Here is a 26,985-nt window from a genome sequence, read left to right as displayed (position 1 = left end):
GCCAGTATTTTATCAAGAAATGTCAAAAAATGACAATTTATTTTCATTAAAAACATATGTACCAATTTTTTTTCCTCCCGGTTTTGGTAGATGAATTCACTACACATTTTTTATAAGTAGATGACTTTAATAACAAATATATGATTATGTGATTCGGTGCAATTCACATTTAATTTTATACTAATATTGAATGTGTTGAGTTTTAAATAAATTAATTGAGTCATATCCTGTTTTATTTAACAATAACATTTTCAAGTTTTGTCAGACAGACGTTTATTTCATAATTGGTAATTTTAACTACGGGGAAAGGTCTTACTGGCATTAATTTTGTCACATTGGAAATCATCTTATTCATAAAATTCTCATTAAAATCTTAATCATTTATAGGACTGAAAAGTATGATTAAATATAAGTTAAATTTTTTGAGATTAATGGTTTCCTCTGGTTTGTTAGCTTATACATGTAGCATTGCTGCTGAAACCGTGACCATGTAAAGCGTATGCACCTGAGAGCATTGTGCAACATTCTTGTAGTCTTATTTATTGAATAGATTGTTAATACTTCAAGATCTTCAGTTGGGTGGACAGATCAGCGTTTTCCTCGCTTCGTGCCATTCTGAGCGTGTATGTTGATAGATATCTACTTCTATGCAGGACAATATACCATTAACCAAGTGAAGATGTTTAACAAATATTAGATTAGTCAGGTGGGTTGACTACTATGGTGCTATGCCTTGTATTGTGATAGCCACTTTAAACAGAGTTCCAAAAATAAACGAAATAAGTCTTTGGGGTTTTTTTATACATAATTTATTAAAAGTTTTGTTTCTGTGTCCCATTATTAATAGGTTACAGGACTTTTAAGCATAAAATTAAAAATAGTTTACATTCAACCAGACCTTTTCATGATTACTGGCAAAAGAAACTGTAATACATAAAGAGCATATAACACTAAAAGATTTAGGTTTGTAACTGTAAATGAAGAATTTAAATTAACATTCATTGAGAAGGTATACCAATATTTTTCGTTTTATTGACTAAAAGACATCGAATAAACAACATAACTAACAAAAATTGATAGCAACATTATGAAGAGGACTCATTATGAACAACAAAAGCACAAGATATTCATGTACACACGTTTGGCCCACATTCACTTTACACCAATTTCACATCTCACACCCGTACAAAAAACAAGGTGACATTCACAAATAACCTCCACAACCTGATGAAATACTGGTAATCGCTCAATTTGGCTCTCGGTGCCAAGTCGAGAGAGAGCCATTGGAGTGAAATCAATGAAAAGTCCGTGAATTATTGAAACATAAGTACGGCACGGAGCCTTGATTCACTGAATCTCTGTCAGCGGCCGCCGGGACGTCAGAAGCCGTGCTCTATTTGCCGCCATCACGCGGCGTCCATTTTCCCGCTTTTGTTAAAATTACAGGCATCTATTGACAACTTTGAAATGGAAACAGAACGGCGTGCTACTCAAGCTAAGTTAATGAACATTTCTTCGCACACTGTGTGATGTACAGGTTTTAGTTGAAAATAATCGACCTAATACAGGTCACACAATCTATATAACAAATTAAAGCAATCTCCACATGCACCTGAAGCATCCGGTTTGTTTTCATTTGCTCTTCATTTATGAGTTCTTTGGTTTGGAAAATTGAGGTATATCTGTACAAGCGTGTAAGTTCACAATGACAGACTGGTAAAGAAGTGAAGACCGATGAATCCGATCACCAGGGTACAGAAAGCCACGCCCAGACTGCTACTTCGGCTCTCCGAGGAGTATTTGGATGCTGCTTATAAATCAACAGAACATACGCCAATTATTCTCAGTTACATATATTATTGTTTGCGTTACAGCATGCGAAACATTGATATAACATAAATTAAGAATTCGAGTAATTTTTTAATATCTTTTTCATTACTGTGACTTTATTCCCAAGTACATTTTGCGATCCGCGTTCACTAGCATGTATGGAATGTTATAAACGCACAAAAATATGTCTTAAATAAGTAATTCTATTGCTTTTCAAAGATGATTGGTGGCATAAGGTCACATTTCTCAGTTTGGTTCACTTTTCAGGTCTCAATTTTGGCCCTCCTTTAACATTATAAAATTTTGGAACTTGTGCCTTATCCCATTTTATCAGAATACAACTGTATTTTCAAACCAACAAATTTCTTAGCTGTTTTCCCTCGAGATCTTCGAATTCATCGAGTTAAAGAGTCAAATTACCGTATTATACTATACAAGGAAATCCTACACATATATTCTTTTTGTTTTACCCGCGATGTTGATCACGTTAAATAGCACATTCAAACTTAAGCTCAATTCTGCTCTTTTACTGATTACAAGTAACTTATAAGCAGTCAAACTTTAATAATGAAATTCTTTATTCTTTATAACACAATATATACATGTATGTATATTTCTTTGACTGTTTAAGAAAGAACCATTTTGCAATTGTGGAGAAATTCAAGTGACATTTGACGTTCTATAAAGCCTATTAACTCTGGAATAAAGAATTATATTATGGCAATTCATCAACTTACGTGTTTTAATGGTTGATGGTCTAAAAAATACAAAGTTTTCATCATCAAAGATATTCTTTTGTGTTTTCGTCGGCACCGGGCGATATCCAGAATCTGGGGTGATCAGTCTGGGGGTCGGACGAGCAGTGGGAGCATGGGTGGGCGGCACCGGAGGTCTGTATTCTATAAGAAAACGCATAATTCCTTAGACGGGCTAAGACAGGAAAGAATCATTAATCAAAACATAAAAGTGACCGATGAATTATAAAAAAAAATCACTACTTTGAAATATTTTTTGGTGTAAATCATATTCATTTTGTCAATAGATACATGCAACTTTTGTTTAATTAAAAAAATAATCTAAATTTGATATTCAAATTTTATTTAATACATCAATAGTTTAATGGATATTAGATTATTACAAAGAATTAAGAAATGAAGATAATAATTTTTCTATTGATCGACGCGTAGCGCATTGATGAAAAAGTTTTCCGGTCAATTTTTTCTTTGATACGTCGATCAATTGAAAAATTATTATCTTCATTTCTTATCATTTAATAAAACATTTTCAACTCAAAATATGTGAAGCGTCATTGATCAAAAATGTAAATAATGTAAATGAAGCGGCGCGTATGAATACAAAACAACAATAGCAACAATATTCAAAATGGATGCGCCTTCAGCTGATGCAGAGCTATTGAGCTGAATTTAATGGATTAAACACAAATAGGGAGTTAAAATCTGAACCGGCTGAATTGAAAACGAAAGAAAAATACATGCGATAGCTTGTGGTATTATTCACTGTGCAGAAAAACTCGTAATAAATCTAGTTTTCATATGAGATCGCTGGAATATGCAACTAGACATAACCATCCAAGGAGAGGCGATCGTGGACGAAATTAAAATAGTTGATATGTCGACAAAGATTAGTATGTTTAAGCGACTTTTGTAAACGTTGTGGTAACTAGATAGCCAGTAATGTACTTAAAACAGTAAATGGTATATTTGCCGCTTGGAATGTGCCGTAGGAGTTGATGCATTAATCATAGCTTTGCTTTACGATGCTTATTCTGATGACCGATCATGTACGTGTGTAAATTTAAAAATCATCGTTACCAAATTTGAACAGTACAGTAGTGTTACCGTGAAAGTGTATAGGCCTATATCACACCTCACAGCCTACTCAATATTCAGGGTCATGAACCCTGGGGAGCATTCATTGTTGTCCCCAAGAGAGACAACTCTTGAAAACGTGCATTAACTATAGTCTGTTTCTTAATCTTATTAAAATAAATAGAGAAAAGTTTTCAAAGTATTTTAATTATAAATAATACATATAACCATGAGTAAAAGGCATGAAAAATGCATGAAAGAAGTACATTTATTTATCAAATATAGTAGGCTGGTACATGTACCCGGTGAATATTAAATGTATATTGCTTGTAGGTACATGTATAAATCTACACAACTACATTCAATTAATACACTGTGTTATGTAAACTGAAAAAAAAATACACAGGTTGTAAGAGATCTTTTTTAAAATGAATTTTCTTAAAATGAAAAATAAATTAATGAAATTGCACATATCATTCTTAAAAAAATCATAATACTAATAGACACGAAGTTCAACATAAATAAAGTGATACATTAGATGGATAGGATATAATGTACCGCAATTTAAGATTTAGATGTCATTTTTCATATGAAAGGTAATTAAAACTCCATACCATTTAAACAATGAAAAGGTTGCAGAAGGCCTATTTGTATCTATTTGAATATAATGAAAATAAATTAATGACCTTGTATTCATCATTTTAAGAAAAAAAAGTAATAAACATGCTGTTCAAGAAACTAAACTTAAGTGATATATTATAGGAATCAATAGGATATACTGTACAGCAATTTTAATTATATATAGGATTTGTTTCCAAACATTGGAATAAAGGGAAAAAAACTTTTATAACTTATTTAGATTAAATAATATTCTTAAAAAATATTAATATTTGTATTTCATGGCTAAAACTGAATATTTTTCTGTCAATTTCTTCTGTTCAAAAACAAGACCTATACTTTTATCAGACACTTACATGTATATATATATATTATGTCTATTTTCCATTGTAACTAAGTATTTTTTGTTCTGTTTGTATACAAAAGAGTATAGTCAAGGGACTTCGACACGATTCGAGCTTAAAATTCAAAATTTTATATTTCCATTTTCAATATTTAGAATGGTTGATATGGGTATTTTTAATGCTTTGTCAAAATGTTCGTTATAATTATTCTGGAAAAGGAACAGCCAGCCTCGCAGTAATGTTGATCGATCTCAAGCAGACGAAATCGTGAGAAGACGCTTAATTTTCTATTTCGTGAACCAAATAATGTGTTTTGTTTATTTTTGAAGGTTAAACTTTCAAGTTTTTATGTTTATAAAGTTGTATTTTGTTTGCGAACAATAAAACAGACACTGAAGTCATGAAAACCATCCTAGGCCAACATCAATACATACAAAACTTGAGTTGTTTTTAATGGCTTTATCTTTGGCTGGTTACTTACCATACAAATCGGTATAACCACTGTCCTGCCCTAGTTCGTTTTGGGCGTGGCACTCGTACCTGCCCAGGTCCTCCTCCTGGATGTGGGATATGGTCAGGCCCAGCGTGATGGTCTCACGGCCCTCGTTGTAGGGGTTGAGCTCGTACTTGCCGGAGATTCTAAGGTCCCTGCCGTCCTTCTTCCACACACAGACCCCGATAGGGGACGAGGAGCAGCTACACTCTAGCACCGTCTCTGACCCCAGGGTGATACCCAGCCTCGGTATCAGCATATTCACCTCGGGGGCAACTACAGTCAAACATTAAAACGGGTTCATATGTTTTACTCAACAGGACGTCTTCATGTAAAAAGTTGAATACAAATAGAATACACTGTAATTAGATAATATTAAGTAAATACAAAGATGGTGCATTCTAATATCACGACTTTTAATCATATTAATTCAAAAAGCGAGATTTGTTACTTACAGTGGACTTCAACTTTAAATACCCGGGTATCCTCCTTGGACAGCCCATTGTTTGCCCTGCACTGGTATTCCCCAGCGCAGTGTCGCGTTATGTTACGGATAACAAGGGTATCCCCAGGCAAATCTGTCACTGAAACGATATCCAAACTATGTCTTCAGCCTCACAGAAAGGTGGGAAAGGGGGGGGGGGGGTCTTAAGCAGACGAAGTGTCTGCTGCGATTGATATTGGCGAATTATATGTCTGTCATTGAAAAATGGATATGTTGGATCGACGCTAGTTATTTTGTCCCTGGTGTCCCTCAATGCAACGAAAAGTGACGATTACTTCCATTTTACAACAGAAACTGTCTATAATTTCCTTTTATTATATGTAATATGCATAATTCATAATAAATGAGTCTGAAGGGGGAAAAATATAGCAAGAATTCTAAAATGAAAATATGTAATCCAAACAGTCCAAACTATACATGTATGTACAATAACTCAAAACAAAGGTATGCATTTAGACGATGAAAACAAAATGATATTTCATTTATTATCATAATTCTCAAAAACATTTAGAATAATCATTGAGCATGTCTTTGACATTTTCAAACGGTACAACTTCGTATCTAGAACAACGTCATCTTTGATTGCATCGCAAATCTTTGACAGATCTACATAAGCCATTAACCCTTTTACGGTTGTACCAGTGTTGTATAGCAGTTTTTCCCCCATAGTAGCTTTCCCCCCGGAAAACCTACTATATAGTAGCCTTTCCCCCCGGGGGAAAAAGCTACTATATAGTAGCTGTTCCCCCATAGTAGGGTTTCTCCCTCACGTTTTTGGTTCAGATTTTATAAAAAATATTTATGGAAATCCAGTAAGGATTAAAATTATTGTTTCTACACTCCCAGGTTGCATACATGTATATCTGCATTCATCTGTACAGGTTAAGTTTCGTTTTGCCGATTTATTATTTTTATAGACAATGCTGAAAGTTGAACATGTGTGTAATGGAATTATACATAGAACTTAATTTAGGTAATTTATTGAAAAAAGTTTTACAAGTCATACACTTATATGCATAATTCTGTGTCCTGAAATTGTATAAAACGAGAATGTTTTAAGAATTTCTTGATAAATCTATCAGATTGTTTGTCTGTTTGTGAAAATTTCATCCAGGCTAAACCTCTGTTTTAGAGAAATTTTGTTTCCGATGTTTCAGAGCCTGATTTTCAAAATCCTATTGTAATAATTATAGTGCATATTCTTTAGGGTCCAATGTCTCATAAACTAGAGATGCCTATATCCCCATATTTTTATAGTGGCAGTGGTATACCACTTGAAGATGGCTCTGAAAATTTCAGCCCTCAGGGTAGGGGCCCTTGATGTTTCAGGGCCCGATGTTTAAAACCCTATTATAATGATTGAATAGTGTTCTACAATGTATAAGTGGGGACCCGAATCTCAAATTCTAGAGATGACCAATTAACCATATTTTCAACAAAAAAATATATGGTACTGTTGATGTGAAAATTCACATGATCAGTTCAGTTTATTTCACTCAACACCATATGATGGTACAAGAGGTACATAAGAAGACCAAACATATTTACATATAAACAATATAGTTGTAAAGTTCAAGAAAGTAAGTGGGGTGAACGAACAGCATGATTAATTTTTGAAATAAAGAAACACAATTTTCTTAATGTGATATAATCGACTGAAGACATGATTTCATAGAACTTTTTAGTGTTAGGAGAAGAACAGTAATATGTATCTAAAAACTGACTTCGTAATTTATTCAATGCCTTGTATTCTAATATAACATGAAATTCATCACCAAATTTGTGACAATTACACAAATTACAATAACGTTTACTTCTTTCAACAATACCCCACCTTCCAATTTCAACAGGAAGATGATGATTTGTAGTTCTAAACTTAACTAATATTTTTCTTAATTTACTGGGTAACAAGAGTAAGTAGCGTTCACATTCAAAATTTGTTTTATAAATTCTATAAATAACACCCTTAGTCGATTCCTGAATATCGTTATGCCATTTTTGTAAAAATTGATCTCTTAACCTTTGGTTAATAGTTGTCGTAATCCAACTGGAGTTATAATGGTACGATTCATGATCACACCATAAGAGAGCCCGCATTTATCTTAAACATTTTTTTAAAGAGCATGGTCATGGATTTAATATTTGTCCCTTATCAAAAAGAGTACGTACATACATATATATGATTTTGCTTAACTTGTTTTCACTGCTATTGATTATGTTGGCCCAGAATGAAATCATTCTAGTAAAAATGGTTATATACAGAGGAAATCGTCCAGTTTCACCATATACCATGTAACTAGGTGTACAACTTTTCAGATTAAGTATATGTTTCAAATATTTTAAATGGACACGTTCAATAATCTCAATATTTTCATAACCCCAAACTTCGCATGCATACAATAAAACTGGTACAACAATTTTATCAAATAAATCTTTGACAATCAATAGGTAAATTAAAAGTTCTTATCTTCCTTATAACTCCGTACATGGATTTCGGTGCTTGCTCACATAGCCGGTTTTTTTTTTTGGTTTGAAAAATGAACCTGTTCTTGAGAAAATTACACCGAGATAATTAAATTCCTTAACTATTTCAATAGGTAAACCATTATATGAAAAGACATATTTGGGTTGACGACCTTTAGAAAATACAACAATTTTTGTTTTACAAATATTAACAGTAAGTTTCCACGTATCAGAGTATCTATAGAATTCATTAAGGGCAACTGTAAATCGTTTGCAGACTCAGCTAAAATAACAGTATCGTCTGCATAAAACAGGATAAACATTTTTAGATATAAAAAAAAGTTCCTTTTCAATTCCCTCAGTAATTGTAGACAGTCCAGTTACGTTTTTATCTAACAAATAATCTTCTTGATCATTTATATACAAGGAAAACAAGAATGGAGATAAACTTTCTCCTTGTCGTACACCGACAGTACAAGTAAAAAGATCAGATGAAAAACCATTAATACATATTTTTGATTTTATACTTTTGTTCGTGTTTTTTTATGTATGTAAAACATTTACCATTTATTCCACTTTTAAGAAGTTTGTACCAGAGCCCATCCCTCCATACTGTATCAAAAGCTTGTTTGAAATCTACAAATGCACAGAATAATTTCTTTTTACTGTTGATCAGTGTGTGTGTTAAAAACTGCAGAACTAGAATATTGTCAAGTGTGGAAAACCCTTTCCTAAATCCCGCCTGACTTTCTTCAATAAGTGAAATATCATCTGCAAAATGTTCAATTCACAGTGATAGTGGTATACCACTAGTAGATGACACCGAAAATTTAAGCCCCCATGCAAGATAGGAGCCTTTGTTGTTTTCGAGACCGATGTTTGAAATCCAATTATAAAGAATATGTATTTTTTTAGGGCCCCATATCTCAAAAACTATAGATGACCACATGAACATATTTTTATGGTCATTTAGAAGTGAAAACATCATTTAAAAATACACAATCACTCATACATTTCTTTATGAAAATGATTGAAAATAACGTTTCATTCTGCTGCTTTTTTTTTTTTAAATTTACGAACAAAATTGTTTACCTTACGCGGGTAAAATTCATTATTCTTCAGAACATTTAATCAATTCATAAGATGACTAATGATATAATAAAAAATTAGATAAATAAATCAATGAACTTTTATTCATAAAAGGAGAAACCGAAAATCAAAATAAATAACCAACCTATGCGCATATACGACTTTTTTACTTGTTAGTTGATTAGAAGAACAAGCTAATATTTAAAAAAGTCAGCTCATCACAATATATTATTGGGGGTTTTTTTTTTGGGGGGGGGTGGGGGGGGGGGGAATGGTTGTTTTGTTTTTTATTTACGTTGCAAACTTAAAAGTGGAAAAATTAGCAAATAGTGAGTGACAATATAAACATAAAGTTAGTTCAGGCTCCATTTCACTTTTTCCAAAGTAACCAGCAAAGATACCGACATTGTTCTGGTTGTGAAGACATTTCATTGTTTTTTAAAATGTTTACATCATAATATCTCGCGTTTCGTAGAAATGTGCTTAAAAATATGAATATGCGTAACTTTAAAACGAAATGGTAAACACTAACTTTACACATGCTTTAATACATAATTAAAATACCCCTTACCCATGATTTAGAACCCCATCAATCAAAGTAAAACTAAAACATTTCAGTTTCTCATCATATCATTGCCTCCTGTCTCCCGTTTGATATTTAGAAGAAGAAATATATAATTGTTTTTAAGATCGTCTATTCTAACGGTATTAATTTAAAATTGATAGCCTTTTGGACGAAGAGAGTAATACATTTCCACTTTTTATTCCCTTCCTCTACAAAATTAAGTCAAGATTGGTCAGTTAGTTCCCTGGGAGAAGCTTATACATTGAGGGTAATACATTGGAACATTTCCAAACCGGCGTATTTTCACTCAAATGTGTTCTCACGTGTTCATAACGTCGAAGTCAAAACTGTAGATCAGCATCGATTAGATGAAAAAGATTTGAGGCATTCCGAAATCCGTGTAAAAGGTGTTCCAAAAAGGGGTGAGATGATGACACATGCATGTTATGAGGGCGCATGCCTTAGTTCATATTTGGGGTTGTAAAACCATGTATTTTATTCTATGTATTAATAAATGCCATAATTGTCTTTTTTGTGAGAAATTAATATCATATCAGTTATTGCAAATTATTGTCACGAATGGTCCGCAATAAACATGGCCGGAGAGTAAAAATGGGGGAAAATCCACTATATAGTAGGTTTTCCGTGGGGGTAATCTGGCTATAAATAGGGGGAAAGCCCACTATATAGTCAGCTTTCCGTGGGGGAAAAACTGCTATATAGCCATTTTTCCGAGGGGGAGAACTGCTATATAGCCATTTTTCCGGGGGGAAAGATGGCTAGGGGGAAAAGGCACTATATAACACCGGTCAAATTTGAACGGTAAGTCATTTTTCACTTTACTATAGAATCATTTATACATTTAAGTTTAATGTTTAAAGGATCAAAATATTTATCTATTATAAAATTTCAAAGAGGAATTTGCTTCAATAGAAACCTTTTTTTTATATTTAACAGGTATACATTCCGGTTTCCATAATACATGCATTAAGGTGGCTACGGGATCAAAGCATAATATAATATAAAAACCATCAGGTTTAGCTGAAAATTTTATATGTGATATCTTAAGCTGTCAACTATATGTTCTATTTGGTAAAGAAAAATTTTATATATTTCAATATCAAATTTTATCATTTTCCATTACTCTTATATGGAGCTATTCTATTAAAGGAGATCAATATTGTCTAAAATGGCAGCCCCCCTAAGTGATTTAAAAAAAAAATTCCATTACATTTCAAGTAAATGGTCCTGAATGTGAAATGGTCAATATTTCTGTATTGTCAAAGTATCATTTTAATATAATCATTAGGACCAATTTAACAGGAGCTTGGACTTTGGGTAGTTGTGTCAAACACATAGACATGCCTATTTCATTACCAGCCACTCAGCCATAGCTCATTGAAATCAACAAGATTTGTCTGACTTTTGAGGAGAGACTATGCAATCGATGCCCATTTCGAATGTAACCGCGTTATCTTTAACTTGTTTGACACAAGAAATAGATAGCTACATCCCACTGAAAGTCCAAGATCTTCTTAAAATGGTTATTTGTCTTACCATTTGTTGTTCTGTCACGGAACCAGTGGATCTTGGGGAGTGGGTACCCCGTGGCATTGCAGACCAGCGTGACTGTCTCTCCCTCCCTCACCACGACAGGTGCGTGGACAACTCTCCCAATGATTCTAGGCGGCACTGCAATCAGAAAGTACCATAAGGCATACAGATTCCATTGATGTACTGATAGCGCTGGAAACCATAAACGTGTCATGACAACATTACAATACTCCGTTATGGCAAGCTAAAGATAAATACATGTATGTAAATGCAACGGAAGAAATGAATTCACTGGCTTCATTATGTACAAAATACTATTTGACCATAGACGAGATAGAGATATCTTTATTTAATTTTTTGGCATTATGTTTTGATTATGATCAAAGACAACATTCGCATTTTATGTGTTTTACATGCATAATGCTGTTTTCCATCCAAAAGGACGGCGCTCTGCCCTTCAGTCAACTGAAATGTGACTTAAAGTTGAGAAAAAGATTGAATGACATAGCTGTGCTATTCAGTCAACTGTCCAGACCTTTCAGTTAATTAACATTCTGTTAACTTTATCATGTGACTCAACGTGTACTGTAAAAAAAAAAAATCACATACCAATCACGTGAAGATGGACCCTGTTTACTGATGGAAATGGCGCCGTGTTAATCACACAGTTGTAGAACCCTCTGTCCTCGAACGAGATGTTCCGAATGATGATGTTCCAATCCTCGTCCACGTTTCTGTCTGTGCTGATTCTTGTGTCGTCTGTTATCTTAAGGTACCCACGGGTCAATATTGTCCCCCGGGGGTTCACCCACGCCACCTACCATAGAGATTATACAGGGTTCATTTAGTCAAAAGATGGTCTCTTTCTTACACTCATACATTTTCAAAAAATTTACAATTGCATTTTTATGGAATTGGAAATTATGGAAACAAATTATGGAAAAAATGTTGTTTTTCTAAAATAATGGCTTTGCGTATTAGATATTAATTAATTAAACCCAATTTTTGTTGAAAATGGCTTCATGTGTATGAAACTAGTAGCTGTTTATATGAAAATATCTTGAATATTGATTGATATCGTGTTGTATGTGTGGCGTATTATGTTGTAGGCCTAATTGGTTTTAGTGAACAAACAATTTACAACATGACAACTGATTTTGGTAATCACAGAATTTACAGTATAACAATTGATTTCGGACACAGTTTACAATATAACTACAACTGGCGCTTAACACAGAAATTACAAGATGGCATTTGGTTGCGGTTTGCTAAAAAAAAAGACTGTATACAGCCTGAGAGTTATATCCGCCCCGTTTTGTTTTTGCCATCAATTTGCAAACAATTTCGCTCCGTCTTGAATTCGCCCAGACGCAGTGATAATTTGAGAAATTGGAATTCGCCCAGTCTTAAATTCGCCGGCTGACAACGAGGGTGAAGGAGGCGAAAATAAAACGGGGGCGAATATTTCCCTATATACAGTGAATAAATAACAGAACAAATTGTATCGGAAAGCACAGAACATGATAAACGATCATAATGTTCAAAACACAAAGTGCACAAGATTGCAACTTGGTGCACTAAACAAATATTTTGAACTATAACATATAACGACTGATGGTGGGTAGACATTACAACTAGACAACCGATGGCACTTAACAAAGTTTTAACAACATGACAACGATTTACAACACGACAATAACATGTTCGTATTCAGCTTGGCTAGGCACTAGTTGATACATATGCAAAACTTGCTTGTCTATATCTCATGACCTCTACAGAGGTCCATTTGCGCACAGCTGGTGAAGAAATTGTATTATTCTGGGCATTCTAGGATTTCATTTTATTTAATCAAACTGGACCAATTTGGGAACATAAATCTTTAACAGCGCTGAATCGCACTTATTAGTTAAAACTCGCCGAAGTATCGATATCCTATCGTCTAATTGATCCAAATAAGCAGGGGTTCCTGTGTATTGTTCTGAGGTTCGTCAGACTACACCAGAAGAGAACTGACCTTAATGCATTTCAATTATAAGGCTTTGTAAATCGCTTTGGTGTACTTAGCTGTTTTGTTTCAAGCTGGCCGTTCTATACCTCGAATTTCCATAAAATTAATATAAGGTAATTATAGTCATAGCTTTGAAATGCATTTAATATGCAAACTGTTGTACTACAGTAGGGCCTAGAAATTAAATTTGGACCGAGATTTCAATGTCCAGAAGTGCGTGGTAGCGGAATGTGCTAACGCGATAAACTTCCGTCATAGATTTTTGTGCAAGACACCAAACATGTACACTATGTTTTACGCTGGTGATGTCATATTTCATTTGGGAAACAAATGTTACAAATTCGTGATCTTTTTAATGTTGATAGTTTAAAACACTTTTAATTTGAGCCGGAAAAGTGCATTTGTTTTCTTAATGCTGACCTTTGTATATTCTACAATGTTCTTTAAATTGTTTCTTATTTTTTAAATTTTATTTTAATCTTTTTTATATAACAATCATTTACATTGTGCATACCTGTATTAAGAATTTACAGATGAATATAACAAAAATATCTTGGACATTTTGTACAACTGTATGGCAAAAAGGTTTTAATATATATTTATTAATATATTAAATATATAAAATACAGCTGCCAGAATAATATCAAGAACCAAGAAGCATGATCATATCACACCGGTGCTGATTGCTCTTCATTGGTTGCCAGTGGAATTTGAATTCAATACAAACTAGTTTTGACTGTTTTCAAGGCTTTGCAAGAGAAGTCACCGGCATACATTCAGAACCTTGTTGCTGTATATTTTTCATCAAGATCACTTCGATCAGAGAACTCGAGATTTCTGGTTAAGCCCAAGGCACGTACCAAATTTTATGGAAATCGGCGTTTCGATGTCAGTGCAGCTGAACTCTGGAACAGTCTTCCCGCAGTTTTAAGACTCGAAGAAAATCTGACCAGTTTTAAAAAGTTACTCAAGACACGTCTTTTTAAATTAGCGTTTTATAATTGACCCTTTCATCAGTTTAATTAGATCTTCAGTCTTTAATCTGTGCTGAAAATGTTTTATGAATATATATAACTGTTTAGCCTATTTTCTATATGTAAACCTCTTTTTATAGATTCATATTTATAATAACTCAATCAATTTTATTTGTGTATGCTCATTGTGTAGTTTTAACTTATTATGTAAAGCGCTTTAGAGTAATTTTATTATATTTAGCGCTATATAAATGTTAAAATAATAATAATCATAATAATAATATATATCCCCTGGTTTCTAATATAAAGTTAAGAATACATACATATATATTTGAATTGATTACAAATTATGACATACGCAGTGTTTTATGCAGCTTTCTCCATTTTTACATCAATAACTACCATAAAGTACTATGCAATACAGTAATTGCGCAGTGAAGATATTATAATAATAATTATTGCTCATAATTTATTTGGATCAAACATGTTCATTTGTGTGTGAATTAGTAACCGATACTATTTTATGTTTAAAGGAACAAAAAACAAATACTATGACGTTGTTTTCTGAATTTCTTACTACAAATGTTCAATCGTAGAAATTACTGCAATCGGTGGCCACATTCGAACACACTGATTTACGCAAAGCCTCACCGTGTAGTTTTCTAGATGGTGAACTTTACACTGGAGTTTGGCGTTATTCCCGGCTATTGCTGTGACGTTAGATGGGTCCTCAAAAACAGGCTGAGTGTATACAGCCACGTCTTCTAGAGCCAACAGAACTGCAATTGAAAAAAAAACTTAGCTCTTACGGTGACTGATGATAAAAGCGACTTGTGAAAAGTATAAAACTGTCCTTTTTATTTTTTATAATTAAAAAATTTTGATATCAACGGTGTAATATTTTGATTTACTTCGCAACATATCGAAAATACGTTACAATACAAAACAAATGGTTCTCGGGAATATTATTTATTATGCGCGCGCAGATAACGATTAAACTGAGACAATTTTTGAAATTCATACTTCCCATTGGTATTGTATCAAGCAAAGACACACTGTTTAAATATCAAAAATTTTCTTAGACTAATCGAAAGATTTCAATTTAAAAGACATTTCATTGAGCAATCTAATTTGCAACTCTGATAGAAAATATCTGAACCTTATTCCGAGGCACTGATATTAAAGCATAAGCCATGCATTCACAGACATATTGGGCTTAAAAAGGAAGAAAGAGATTGATCACACTTACAAGGGGATAAAACGTCAAACACAAGTGCCTTGTTTTCTTCGTCTATAGGAAGACTTTTAACACAAAAGGAATTTGCATGATGTGATCAATGGGCTTTTGCTGAGTACCATGAAAGCTATAATTTGTCAAAAGACAGTGTCTTTGATCACAAAAATCTTAAAGTTGTACTAACTCTGATTGCCCCATTACGAAATTGATCATCAGAAAGGACGTCATGTCATCGCATAACCGAAGATGAGGAAGAACTTTTCAATTGGCATAAAAGCGGGCATATTAACAAAATTACATATTTCAATGGAACTAAAGCGCAAAGCGTTTTTGTTAAATAAAAAGCCTTTGCATTGCGACGTCTTCTCGCAGATGATTTTAAAAAAAAAGGGCACGGACCTTTTATTTCCTTGCTAACAAGTTGGGGCAGATGGTAGTGGTGTTTTTTGAGACATTTCCTCCAATTTAAGCCTTGTGAGGAGAACGTCCACCCTTTGTTCAGAGGGACGGAGAGACACGCTATCCTCTGATTCTTTTGGACTCAATTATCGAATCTTTTAAGAGCTTTCGTGAACTAGGAACCATTCAAAAAAATGAATACAGAAAAATATCAAAACTAAGAATACATCAAATAAAACTGAAAGATTTACAGGGAATAAAGTCTCTGTAATCTGTACTCCAGAACCGATTCATCAGCAGGAAATCGATGTACTTAACAGAATTTTCACCGTTCTTGTATCGAGAAATAAGCTCTTAATTGAAGGGAAATTTATGAAGTATTTGATTTGTCGGCAAATTACTAGACTATGGCACTTCATTACTAAATAAATATTTAGCCTGTCTATTTATTGTGAAATATTTCCACACAAACACGTGTTTTTAACAAGTTTTATTTCAGATATTGTAGTTTAATCCGCGTTTAGCTACATGCATGTACTGCTGTTTGTTAAGTTCAAGACTTAGTGAAAAATAAATACTTGCGTTATGTTTGATTGTTTTATAATCTTTCTGTTGCGGTTTTCTTTACATTCTAATAATGTTTGAAATTGAAAACGACAAACAACGACGCTTTAAGTATTTATTAATGAAATAAAAAACATTTATCTTTTAAGTATTTATTAATGAAGTAGGCGTGTGTGATAGTTAGGTATAGGTTTATTTAATGAAGACAATATACTTGTATGTAAACAATGATGTTTTTTTTTTCAGAGAGGACACATATTGTAATGGTTTGGAGACTTAATCCATATCGATGTTCTGGATGTTGATATGTTTCTTTTTATTTTTCTAAGTTTGCTTTAATTCAAAAAAAAAAATTCCAAATTGTCAAAATCTGACAAATTGTTGCTATGAAGTATAAAAATGAATTTAAATTTACTATTTGTGCCGTTGTTTAAATAAACACCCGACATAGTGGATTTCAATTTATGGTTCTTCGCCAGCGTTGAAATTTTTTCATGGACACATCAGTAATTCGGAATTTAAAGAATTGGTCGTTTATGGTTTTTGCACGCATCGAAAGTGTTCACACTTCGTCATCATTTTGGTGCACTGGGGAGCAGTATTTAGGAGGTGAAATTCTATACAGCTCGAGTTCATATGGTTGGGAAGATATTACGAAGAAAGCTTTTATTTGTTGTTTTCCTGTTAAATGAAAGATGATAGAGATTGAGCCTAACGACCCCCCTGAGAATTCTCTCTCAGAAAATCGTCACTCCAACACACACGATTTATAATTCTTGTGGATATATGGACTGCTTTATCTTTCAATGCTGAATTCAATTCATTGGGTGGTAAAATTGAACACTTTGAAAGATGGGGGAAAACACAAAGACGTTGAAAATTTTAAAATTATGGAAAAAAGATGTTATTCGATTGCTTCGTCTTTCGCTGAGGAGAAATTATTGAAGCATAGTCAATAGTCATATAATTCTGTTTTTCCTTCGGTGGGAATATTCTGATTAATTACCTTTTCAATTAAAAGCCAAAGCAACAAGTCTTACAGATTTACAATTTGAAAACTACACGTATATTGTGTATATATTAAAGCTGCTTGGTCCGATTTTATATTAAATTTTGTGAACGCTTTTAAACGATGGCTATGCTAAGTATGTGTACAATAAAATGTTTTTGCAGTAGTTTTCCCGGTCAATTAAGCCATATTTCAATGAAAAAATTGATGCACAAGATTGTTTGTAAAACAAATGACACAAGAGGGTACCACGTTATTTCGCCTCGTATTATAACTTGCCCCTGACGTCGAGGCAGATATATTGTATAACGACTTTGGCATTGCTGTAAGTAAATGTCATAATGTTTTGGCAAATCAAAAATAAACCTGTGTAAATTTTATTAAACTAATAATTCGGAAGTCTGTTTTGTTTACAATCGATGCTTAACATGCAGGTTGAATAAACCTAATTGTTCGGGGGACGAAACCAATTGGCTACCTTCTCTAAATGTTCCAATTGTTTTCTTGTTTGCCCAAAAAGAAATTATTTTATTTACTTTGAATATTTCTAACTTTGAAAGGAGATCGATTCTGCTGGTGTAATTAGGAAAAAGTCTACAACTTTCAAAGATATTTAGTTTGTATGGAAAATTATTCGATACTGTAATAGCAAAAAAATCGGACCATGCAGCTTTAATATTTGTACTTACATACTAGTAGGCTATATGAAAAATATGTTGAAATGTGTATGAAAAACAGGAAAGATACAAACACAAATATTTTATCTCCAAAACTAACCGTGTTGTAACGCTTATGGGTGTTATATGATATATTTGTAACAGAAGGCACGCGATATTGGTAATCGACATTATATACTTGAATAAATACTTATCAATTATAGTTGATATCAATATTCTGCTGTCCGTATTGCTATAAAATAAAGGGTGTTCCTTGATCGTTGCAACAAGTCCTGCATTGCATTGCTGATGAAAAAGCTATTTTCTATTTCATTACACAATACGAGACTACAGAGTTTTTGTTTATCAGATACATAGATAGTATTATTATCTCTGATTTATGTCCAGAACGCATAAAATTTCTACATGATCGCCATTTAGAAGACACATTTATAAACACTGCTAGTATATACATGTTTATATTTTTGGATATTGACATTCGGTCTTCTTAGTTGCTACCGACGTTGACAGAAAACAGATTGCGCCTTTTCACGTGCCCACGAAGCAAGAAATAAAATAACACGCTGATGATCTAACAGGCAGGATCTTACAAAAGCACAGATTATAAGATATATTTTGTCAATCATGAATCGATCTCTTTCTTTAAGAATTTATCGCTGATTGCTTTCTGAGATTTACGAAGTCTTTCATCCTTCGTCTAAGTGTACACTTTTAATTAATTGAAAACCCAAATATGCTCGATTTATTTCATTCGGTCATAAATATGATATAATAGATGATTTGGAGGAAACGAAGCCGTGGATTTGGGTTTGATTGCCACAAATGAAGTATGTTCCACTCCAGCTGAGAAATCGAGGAACAAATCGACTTGTAGTGGGTACAGTGCGCGAATTCTGTTGATAATAAAACGTCTAGCATACATACTACACATTCGAAACAACAAAATTTCGAATACGATGACGGATCTACTGGTGATACGTGTAGATTTTAAACAGAACGAAGTTGAACAATCTTTTATTTGTTTACACTGAGTGATTAAATGGCATGTATTAACGTAGGAACTTTGTGCTGTTTTTGTATCTTATTTAAAATAATAAAGTATGGGTTTCCTAAACTTGATTTATGCATATACATCTAATACGTCCTATATCTAAACATTTTTAAAGTATGATAAAAAATATTTCTATTCTCAAAAGTTTGTAGTTTGTTTATTTGTTCAAATCCATCATTGAATTATTGCAGGATGTTCTGGGTTGCGGGATTTTTGTGGGTTCTTTTTTTTTTTTTTTTTTTTTTTTTTTTTTTTTTTTTTTTTACCACACTGTGTATTGAGATTTCTGAACATTTTTGTAACTTTTGTAACTTTTCTTTTAAGAACATGTAAGTAATAATGAGATGTGCATTATACATGTAGCTATTGCATATTTAAAAAAAAAAACTCTTCGAAATTTTATCATTAGAAATAAAATCAAACATTGAATTGTATAAAATGTGCAATCAAATCAAGTAATGAATCAATTTAAACGCACCTGTGTACACGTGGTTAGAAACCGTTAAGTTTTGTACAATAGGACAGGTGGTTATAAATGCACCCTGTTATATGACATCATAAAATCAAATGCCCACACCTTGATTTGAACCAGCGACAATTGCTCGCTGGTAAAGCGCTTATGATCACTTAATCTTGTTGAAGTATGTTTATTTTCCGTTAATTCAGAGCAAAATGAAATATATAAATAAAACTTACTAAGTTTTAAAATCAGATTTGTCTGCGAATGTATATACATTAATTTCATCCTAACAAACCCCTATTTAATCACGTGGTGTTACAACAAGATGAGAGAAATGTTAGATTTGATGGTTATTGTAAGAAAAGATTGGTTGTCATTGTAGAAAGATTTAAATCAAAGTTTTCATCGAGCAGATTATCAGAAGGGTCTACCGAAACTGAACTCCCCCCAGCTTGAGATTCTTTTAACTTTAATTGAATGCTCGCATATTCACAGAATACAGTCGATTTTCTCATTGTATGAAAATTAAAGAAATTTCTTCAGCAGTCCGTGGTTTCCTCTATTTACAAAGGCAATAGAATTGAAGGAAATTTACTCCACAGAGAAAGTTTACGTAAAATATGAAATCTCCGGGGGTAAAAGCGTGCATGTGTTCATATTGATTGGGGAAGGCTGAGGGGTATGGTTCGTCCTACACATTTAATTAAAAACAATTAAAATTTATTCTTCTGGCATTACTATTATCAAATTAAGGGAAATGATTTGTAATCTCAGTTGCTTAACTGCTATGCAAAAGCTGCACCTTTCGAGAAAAAAAAATCAATTTTAAGAGGGAATTATTATTAAATTTACTGTGATATATATTGTCTTTTGGATCTTGATTTTCTTTAAGGTAATTAAAAACATATGCAATTTTTATCAACCAATTTTATGAAATTAAAATCTCTGTAAGTTATGTATAAATATTTCGGTTGATCAAGAAGGGAGAAAAAAACCTACCGAGTTTCCGTTAATTACTAGAGTAGACATATTTCCCTCAGTGTCTGTCTGAATTAAAGTTATTGATTTCATTAGGATAAATATTTTGTTTAGAGCTTTAAACTAAAGGTCATACGGCGACACATAACAGGGAAAAAAATCTTGAAATTAAATAACAAATATATCTTGATGTAAATTGATTGCACGAGAAACTATTTCGAGATTCTTAAATGTCCTTACCTTTCAACAGGGAATCAAACAGCCAGATGAAGCGAGATAATTTCAGCTCTATCTTGATTTTCATCTTAATGTAATTAAAGTTAAAAAGTCAGGTCCACAAACTGCTACTTAACTCTGATAAGTTCCTTAATGAAGCTCACATATCCCTCCAAAAACCGACTCATGTTATCCCACAGACATCTGTTGAATATTAAAGTGTAATAACGAAGTTGTTTTGAAGACGCTGGGTGAATAAATCGTTTAAATCCACCAAGAATGAAAAAAAAGATGAAGATGGGATCAGAGCAATCTTACTTGTACCTTTGAAATTGCACAAAATGGCTCGTCTTGGTGCATCCTATCTTAAATTCACTAAACTACTGTTCCTAAAATCTGAAAGTGTTCAACCATTGAAAAAAAAAGTTTACAAGTAATGTCACTCGAGGTTGTAGCATAGAAAATTCGGAATCCAGTACGGAAACTATCTGAATATTAATAACTTATCTCCATACTCAAATAAGGAGGGTTTGTGATTGACGGTGTGAGGCACGGAACGTGACTTCTCCCTTAGATGTCAGGTAAACTCGTTTTTACCATTGTTAACGAACCTAGTTATAATGATTTTCTTTCACCATGTCTGAGATAGCATCCAGTTGTAGGTTCAGATTTCCGTCTTCCGTGTCCCTTCAGCCACTCAGCCCTAGGTAACAGGTCTGATTATCTCACCCACTAATTACCGCGCTAAGATGCACGAGTTCTGTAGCAATCCCTCCTCAGTTCCCAAATCGATTCAACTTTTGTTTAAAAGTGTCGTAAATTATTAAATTCCACCCGTTTGAGCGGAAAATAGAGTTGTGTTCAAGAGGAATTCTAAAGAAAAAGTTTTGTTAATTTTGCACCGGTTACGTTTTTCGATACGGGCTGTTTTTCCAGTCAAATGATACGAAATGCGCCAGTAGCTGTATAAGATCTTTACCAATATCCTGTTGAGTGGAAGATGTACGAGTCGAATTTCTTTTCTGTTTCCTATTCATTTATGAAACTTCTGACAAAATGCAGGCAGTAAATTAGATAAACAATGCTAAACCATGCGAATGAACTGCCCCCTGTTGGAGAACAGGGTGGTAAGCGCGCGGTTTGCTAATACGCCTTTATTGAGAGAGATACACACATTAATTCTAATGAAAGGTTTGATTAAGATATATATTGTAAAATCAATCCCGACACTTATTAATATTTCAGGATTGAACAATACAGAGGTGTAGAATGTTGCGCGGATGGATATTCACGATCTGCGAAAATGTTATATAGATTTGCATGCAGGAGCCGACTTATAAAAGGTATTTTCTGCATCGATCTGAACGGCCAATAAAAAGCCGGTCTGGACAATAGTAAAATTCAATAAAATCACAGGTTTTAGTCGCGTCCAATTTGTCAGCGATCTGCTGTAATTATGAGTCGCCGTTGAAACTAGCGAAAGGGCCCTAATTGATAATCAAATCTTCTGGTATGACAAGTACGCAACAGATGTATTGATCGATCTCTCTCTCTCTCTCTCTCTCTCTCTCTCTCTCTCTCTCTCTCTCTCTCTCTCTCTCTCTCTCCCCGAACCCTACGTTCTCAAACAATATTGCCACTTCAGATTAAACATCTGTACTACTTCCTCAGGTGGCTCTCAGTAATAAAACAGAACTTGTGGTATAAATTTATTAGAAGAATCCATCGGGCGTTTCCAACTCTGTAGTTGAAGCGGCTCTAACTTCTCTGTCTGCAGCGGTCAACAATCTGACAGGCCGGTTTGATTCCTTTTTCACACTTGTCGGAGTCCGGACTGATAGCATTGATTCAACAGAGAGCTAAACTAATGACTCTAGATTTACCCAGCTCTTGACGGCGAGAATTTATAGAGGCTATATCACAAATAGAAATGAAGAGGCTATTTTTGTACATTAGTGTCTTCATTTACTACGACTTACATGTATATTTATCAATAGTGAAGAAAATGTTTTTGTATTCAAAGTCTGAGAAGTAGAGTCTTTCGTTGTGTTTGATTTTTTTTTAAAATCTTACATATTGGTTAAAAAGCACGGATATTTATCACTTTTTTCAACTATTCAAAATTAAGTGATGTATATATATGTTGATAGATGAAATAATGTATTCAGTCAGATTTGTTTAAAAGGAATATATAATATTATCTATAAATGTTAGCATACAGTGTTTTGGGAACATGAAAGTTTTCAAAGGTTCTACCAGTTGAAACCACCTTCAGGTGCTACTGTATGTACGGAGCCATCCAATTTCAAAATAAAATCTCCAATACCAGTGTCACCTTGGGTCAGGTTTCCTTGATCAACTAAAGAGAAACCCGATACTTTGTAATCACTGGGTCATTAATAATGAACAGTTTAATCAACAGTTGCTCTCTATGATTATTTAACTTTTGAGTAGCAATGGGATCAGTTATAAGTGATTGTGTTGTACAAAAGTTAAGGCTAAAGAATTGCGTCCAAAATTAATTTTAAGTTGAGTGGGTAGCCCTTTATTTATCATAATCTATGTGTATCGCACAAAAGTTGAAACTTTGGGGTAATGAATTGAACCTTTGAAAACTAAGTTTCAAATGAATAGATAGAGAAAGAGGGAGTTTTCCCAAATGAAACAGGATTTAAATCAATTGTTGGCCTACACAAAATAATATCAATATTGTCGAGACAATTATCATATGAATGCGTATCTTTCTGTTTACTCATCTTTGACAGAAAGCCACAAAAAGAACGTCAAACTGTATTCAAAAGCCCTCCTCTCGGCTGAAATCGACAGTATTTGGTATTGATTTTAAACTTGAAAGGGTCCTTCAATCGACTTCGATATACACATCGTTAATATTCGGAAATATTAATTCTATACAAACACTCCATCAGCCACCATCGTTTCTTTTACGTATCAAACAATGGCAGCAGGTGACAATTTTCTCGACATTGCAAAGGTATCGTGTATAAAATTGATTTAAGATCAATATAGATTTAAATTTATTTAATATTCTGTATTGATAAAGGAACAAGAAGTCTCTCGGGATATACACTGTGTTTCATTAATTGTTAAGCAAAAATTTCTTCACTTAAATGGTTAAAGTACAGCGATTCCCATTGGTCCTATTCTGTCATGTGACTGACTTAAGAATCTTCTGTGCTTGGTGATTTTCTGATGGCCATCAGTTTTTTTCTTTTTCAGATATTAGAGTAGAAAAATCCAGTCGCTCATCTTGCCAGGCCCGCTCTCGTTCTGTCTTACGGATATTTAGAACTAACGTTGTGCTCATATATAGGGACATGCGTTCGCATATTGAAACTGATAACAAATCAATTCTCAGCTTGCATGCTCTTGCTGATCCCTAACTTAAACGAGAGAACAATTTCTCCTTTAATTCGATAGTTATCTAACAGTTAATATGTTTTTATAATTTTATTTTTTTTAAATTAAATTTTGCAATATGTAACAAATAGATTCTCTGAACATCTATGATTTTCAATGTGTAATTGATCGTAATGATAATTTCACATAATTTTAAAAAAAGATGGGAGCTGTAAAAAGATTCCATAAATAATTTATCGATATTTGTTAAATTTTTTATTAAGCAAATCTCTTGTAACTATTATATTTTATATCCTTATTGTACATTGCTGAGTTTGGTTTGTTTAAACTGACTTTAATGTTTGGATGCATAATGTTCATCAAATGTTGGACATTAATGTATGCGCTTTCATGCGTTGGTGGTGAATGAAAGGATGCATCAGAATTCTGTAGCTGTGCCTCTGTGGACTTGATTAAATATTTGTACTGACGAATTACGTTAATAGACTTTTTAACATGTAGTATTACGATCATTTGTTAAGTTATTGCTCAGTTATCTGACGAGTTTGATATGCATTAAGTGATGTTTGGCTTTCGTAGCTGGTGGTACATGTAGGTCAAATAATGTTTCTACGTGGTTCGGTTGACATACCGGTGTTAGACTGTTTGATATTTATCTACATGTATCCAAAAGTTGTATGGATATTCGACTTTTAGTTTTGATGCTCGATAAAATGATAGATTGATATGCAAGGGGTTTGCATTGTTAATTAGTACATGTAGTTGCTTTTGTTATCCAGTAGTATGTTTCCATAAAAATGGTTTGTGGGTTTTTTGGTTGTAGAGAGAAATTTTTTTTTGGTGTGGATGTAAACTTTCATCAAAATGCTCACTTTTATTTGAAGATCTCATGCATAATACATGCAAAATAATGCATTAAATATATTTCTGTAAAGAAGGAACCTTTGTGTTTCAGATTAGGATCGACATTGGTACCAAAATATCTAGCTTCGCTAAAATGCAACAAATAGAAATATTAATGCGAAATCTTTTTCTAAAAGAACATAATTCAAATCCTCTCAGCGATTATTAATTCGTGTAATATCAGACCTATACCGCTAAAGAAAAGAAACATGTCTCCCGCGAGATCCTAAACGCTACATATATTGTCATATAGTAGCAAATCTTACATCTTTTAATAGCCAACAGACAATTCCGTCAAATAAATGGATGAATCACCGCTTCTTTTTACACCGATATCTACATATCAAGACGTTCGAAAGAAGCAACTTAAATTTGATTGCGAAATAATCTTGTTCAATTGATATATTCTAAGAAATTTTTGACATTACCCCCAACGCTACGTATTTTAAAAGTGTCAACCAACATCAATATTTGCTAATAAGACGTACCCAAACAGCTGTTAACGTGTTGATTTCGATACGATTAACTTAGTTTACGCTTCTTAACGTGTTGATTTCGATACGATCAACTTAGTTTACGCTTTTTATAGTTAGATAAGATTGTTGATTTTGATAAACAATTCAACGCACCGGAAGTATAACTTGTGCTTTATTTGGACGGTGAACAATTACGTTCATAGAAGGCTGTCGTTAACACAGCAGTTCTGACTCACCGTGTCCTGGATCAGATTTTGTTCGTTTTCAAGATTTCTTGTTCTAACTCTTATTAAATAATTTGGCATCTAATAGCGATAGTTGGATTTTATAGGAATGAGTTGCTAATGGTGGCAATATAGAAAATTGCAGAGCACAATGAAGTTTAATTACAATCTGTTCGATGAACAAGACAAAAACGACCCAAATTCTTGGCTATGGGTTTCAACCTAAAACGGTTCAATATTATTTTCTATTAAATTTCATCGTCGTTTTTCCGTTCACGTAATATTGTCTTGCGATTCTCAAATCGGATTCTGAGTTTAGATTTGAATCTGATTAGAGAAAAAGACAAAATTCGATTTTTTCCTTTCCATCATTTATATGGATAAGGAACTCTACATTGTCGTCTTGAGTAATAGTGGTATTTAAAAAAAAAAAATTTAAACTTAATTTTATCAGAAAGATGACAATCTCTAAATTAACAAATATTTTTATGTACAATTCAGATTTACAGTGCATGAATGCAAATAACAATATCAGTATAAACATTTTAGTGACGTCGGAGGCAAATTGGAAGGGGGGGGGGGTGGCTAGACCTTATCAGAAATCTTGTCAAGCCAAAAAAAAATATGGGCATGTTTATGTATAACTTTGCAAAGAAAGGATTTTTTGTTGGGGGACGCTAAGGCGCCCTTTACCCCCCCCCCCCCCCTCCGGTTCTGACGCCTGTGCATTTGAATATACATTGTATTTATTTAATTATTCAGGATTTTCTTGTAATAAAGCACGGGAGAAAAAATCTTTATATGTTGAGTTTATATATGTTAACTCTCAGTTGGGCATGTCAGATGTCATCATTACAAACAGGATCGGACTTGGAGTACAACAGTAGTACATGAAGGTCTATAAAAGCAACGATTTGCCTGGCTGTGGTTATTTTGGTTTATACGAAAATATGTTTACTAGAAGTCCTATTTTTGAAATACCAATTGTAATCTGCTTTAGAAATCAATAATTTAAAACATAAATAATGAGACCTTTTCGATATTTTCAAAGTACTTGATTGACATTTTCTAAACATGTACATTGTCCAAGAATGAATTTAATATGCTTATTTCTGGAGATTTTCAGATGTTACTTTATAAT

The 26,985-nt window shown here is 33.2% G+C and overlaps 1 protein-coding gene across 3 annotated transcripts; it reads right to left on the bottom strand.

Moving 5' to 3' along the window:
- Positions 1–798: 798 nt before the first annotated feature.
- On the bottom strand, positions 799–22,152 carry LOC128178834 (neuronal growth regulator 1-like). 3 transcript variants are annotated; one of them, XM_052846195.1, is made up of 10 exons: positions 21,188–22,152; positions 20,888–21,067; positions 14,924–15,051; positions 11,900–12,107; positions 11,294–11,428; positions 8,647–8,718; positions 5,570–5,698; positions 5,103–5,390; positions 2,568–2,729; positions 799–1,810 (listed from the first exon to the last, which is right to left on the bottom strand). In XM_052846195.1, exons 2-10 carry the CDS (start codon positions 20,949–20,951, stop codon positions 1,701–1,703), a joined length of 1,296 nt encoding a protein of 431 aa, XP_052702155.1. In that variant the 5' UTR covers positions 20,952–21,067; positions 21,188–22,152; the 3' UTR covers positions 799–1,700. The 3 variants fall into 3 exon arrangements, with proteins under 3 accessions (XP_052702155.1, XP_052702156.1, XP_052702157.1); XM_052846196.1 differs by having other exon boundaries at positions 799–1,807; positions 20,888–22,150; XM_052846197.1 differs by lacking the exon at positions 8,647–8,718 and having other exon boundaries at positions 20,888–22,148.
- Between the last annotated feature and the right edge of the window lie 4,833 nt (positions 22,153–26,985).

Source organism: Crassostrea angulata, chromosome 3 (genome assembly GCF_025612915.1).
Source record: "Crassostrea angulata isolate pt1a10 chromosome 3, ASM2561291v2, whole genome shotgun sequence".
Taxonomy (NCBI): Eukaryota; Metazoa; Mollusca; class Bivalvia; order Ostreida; family Ostreidae; genus Magallana; species Magallana angulata.
Note: the sequence above shows the minus strand (reverse complement) of the source record. Positions and strands in the feature narration are given on the sequence as shown.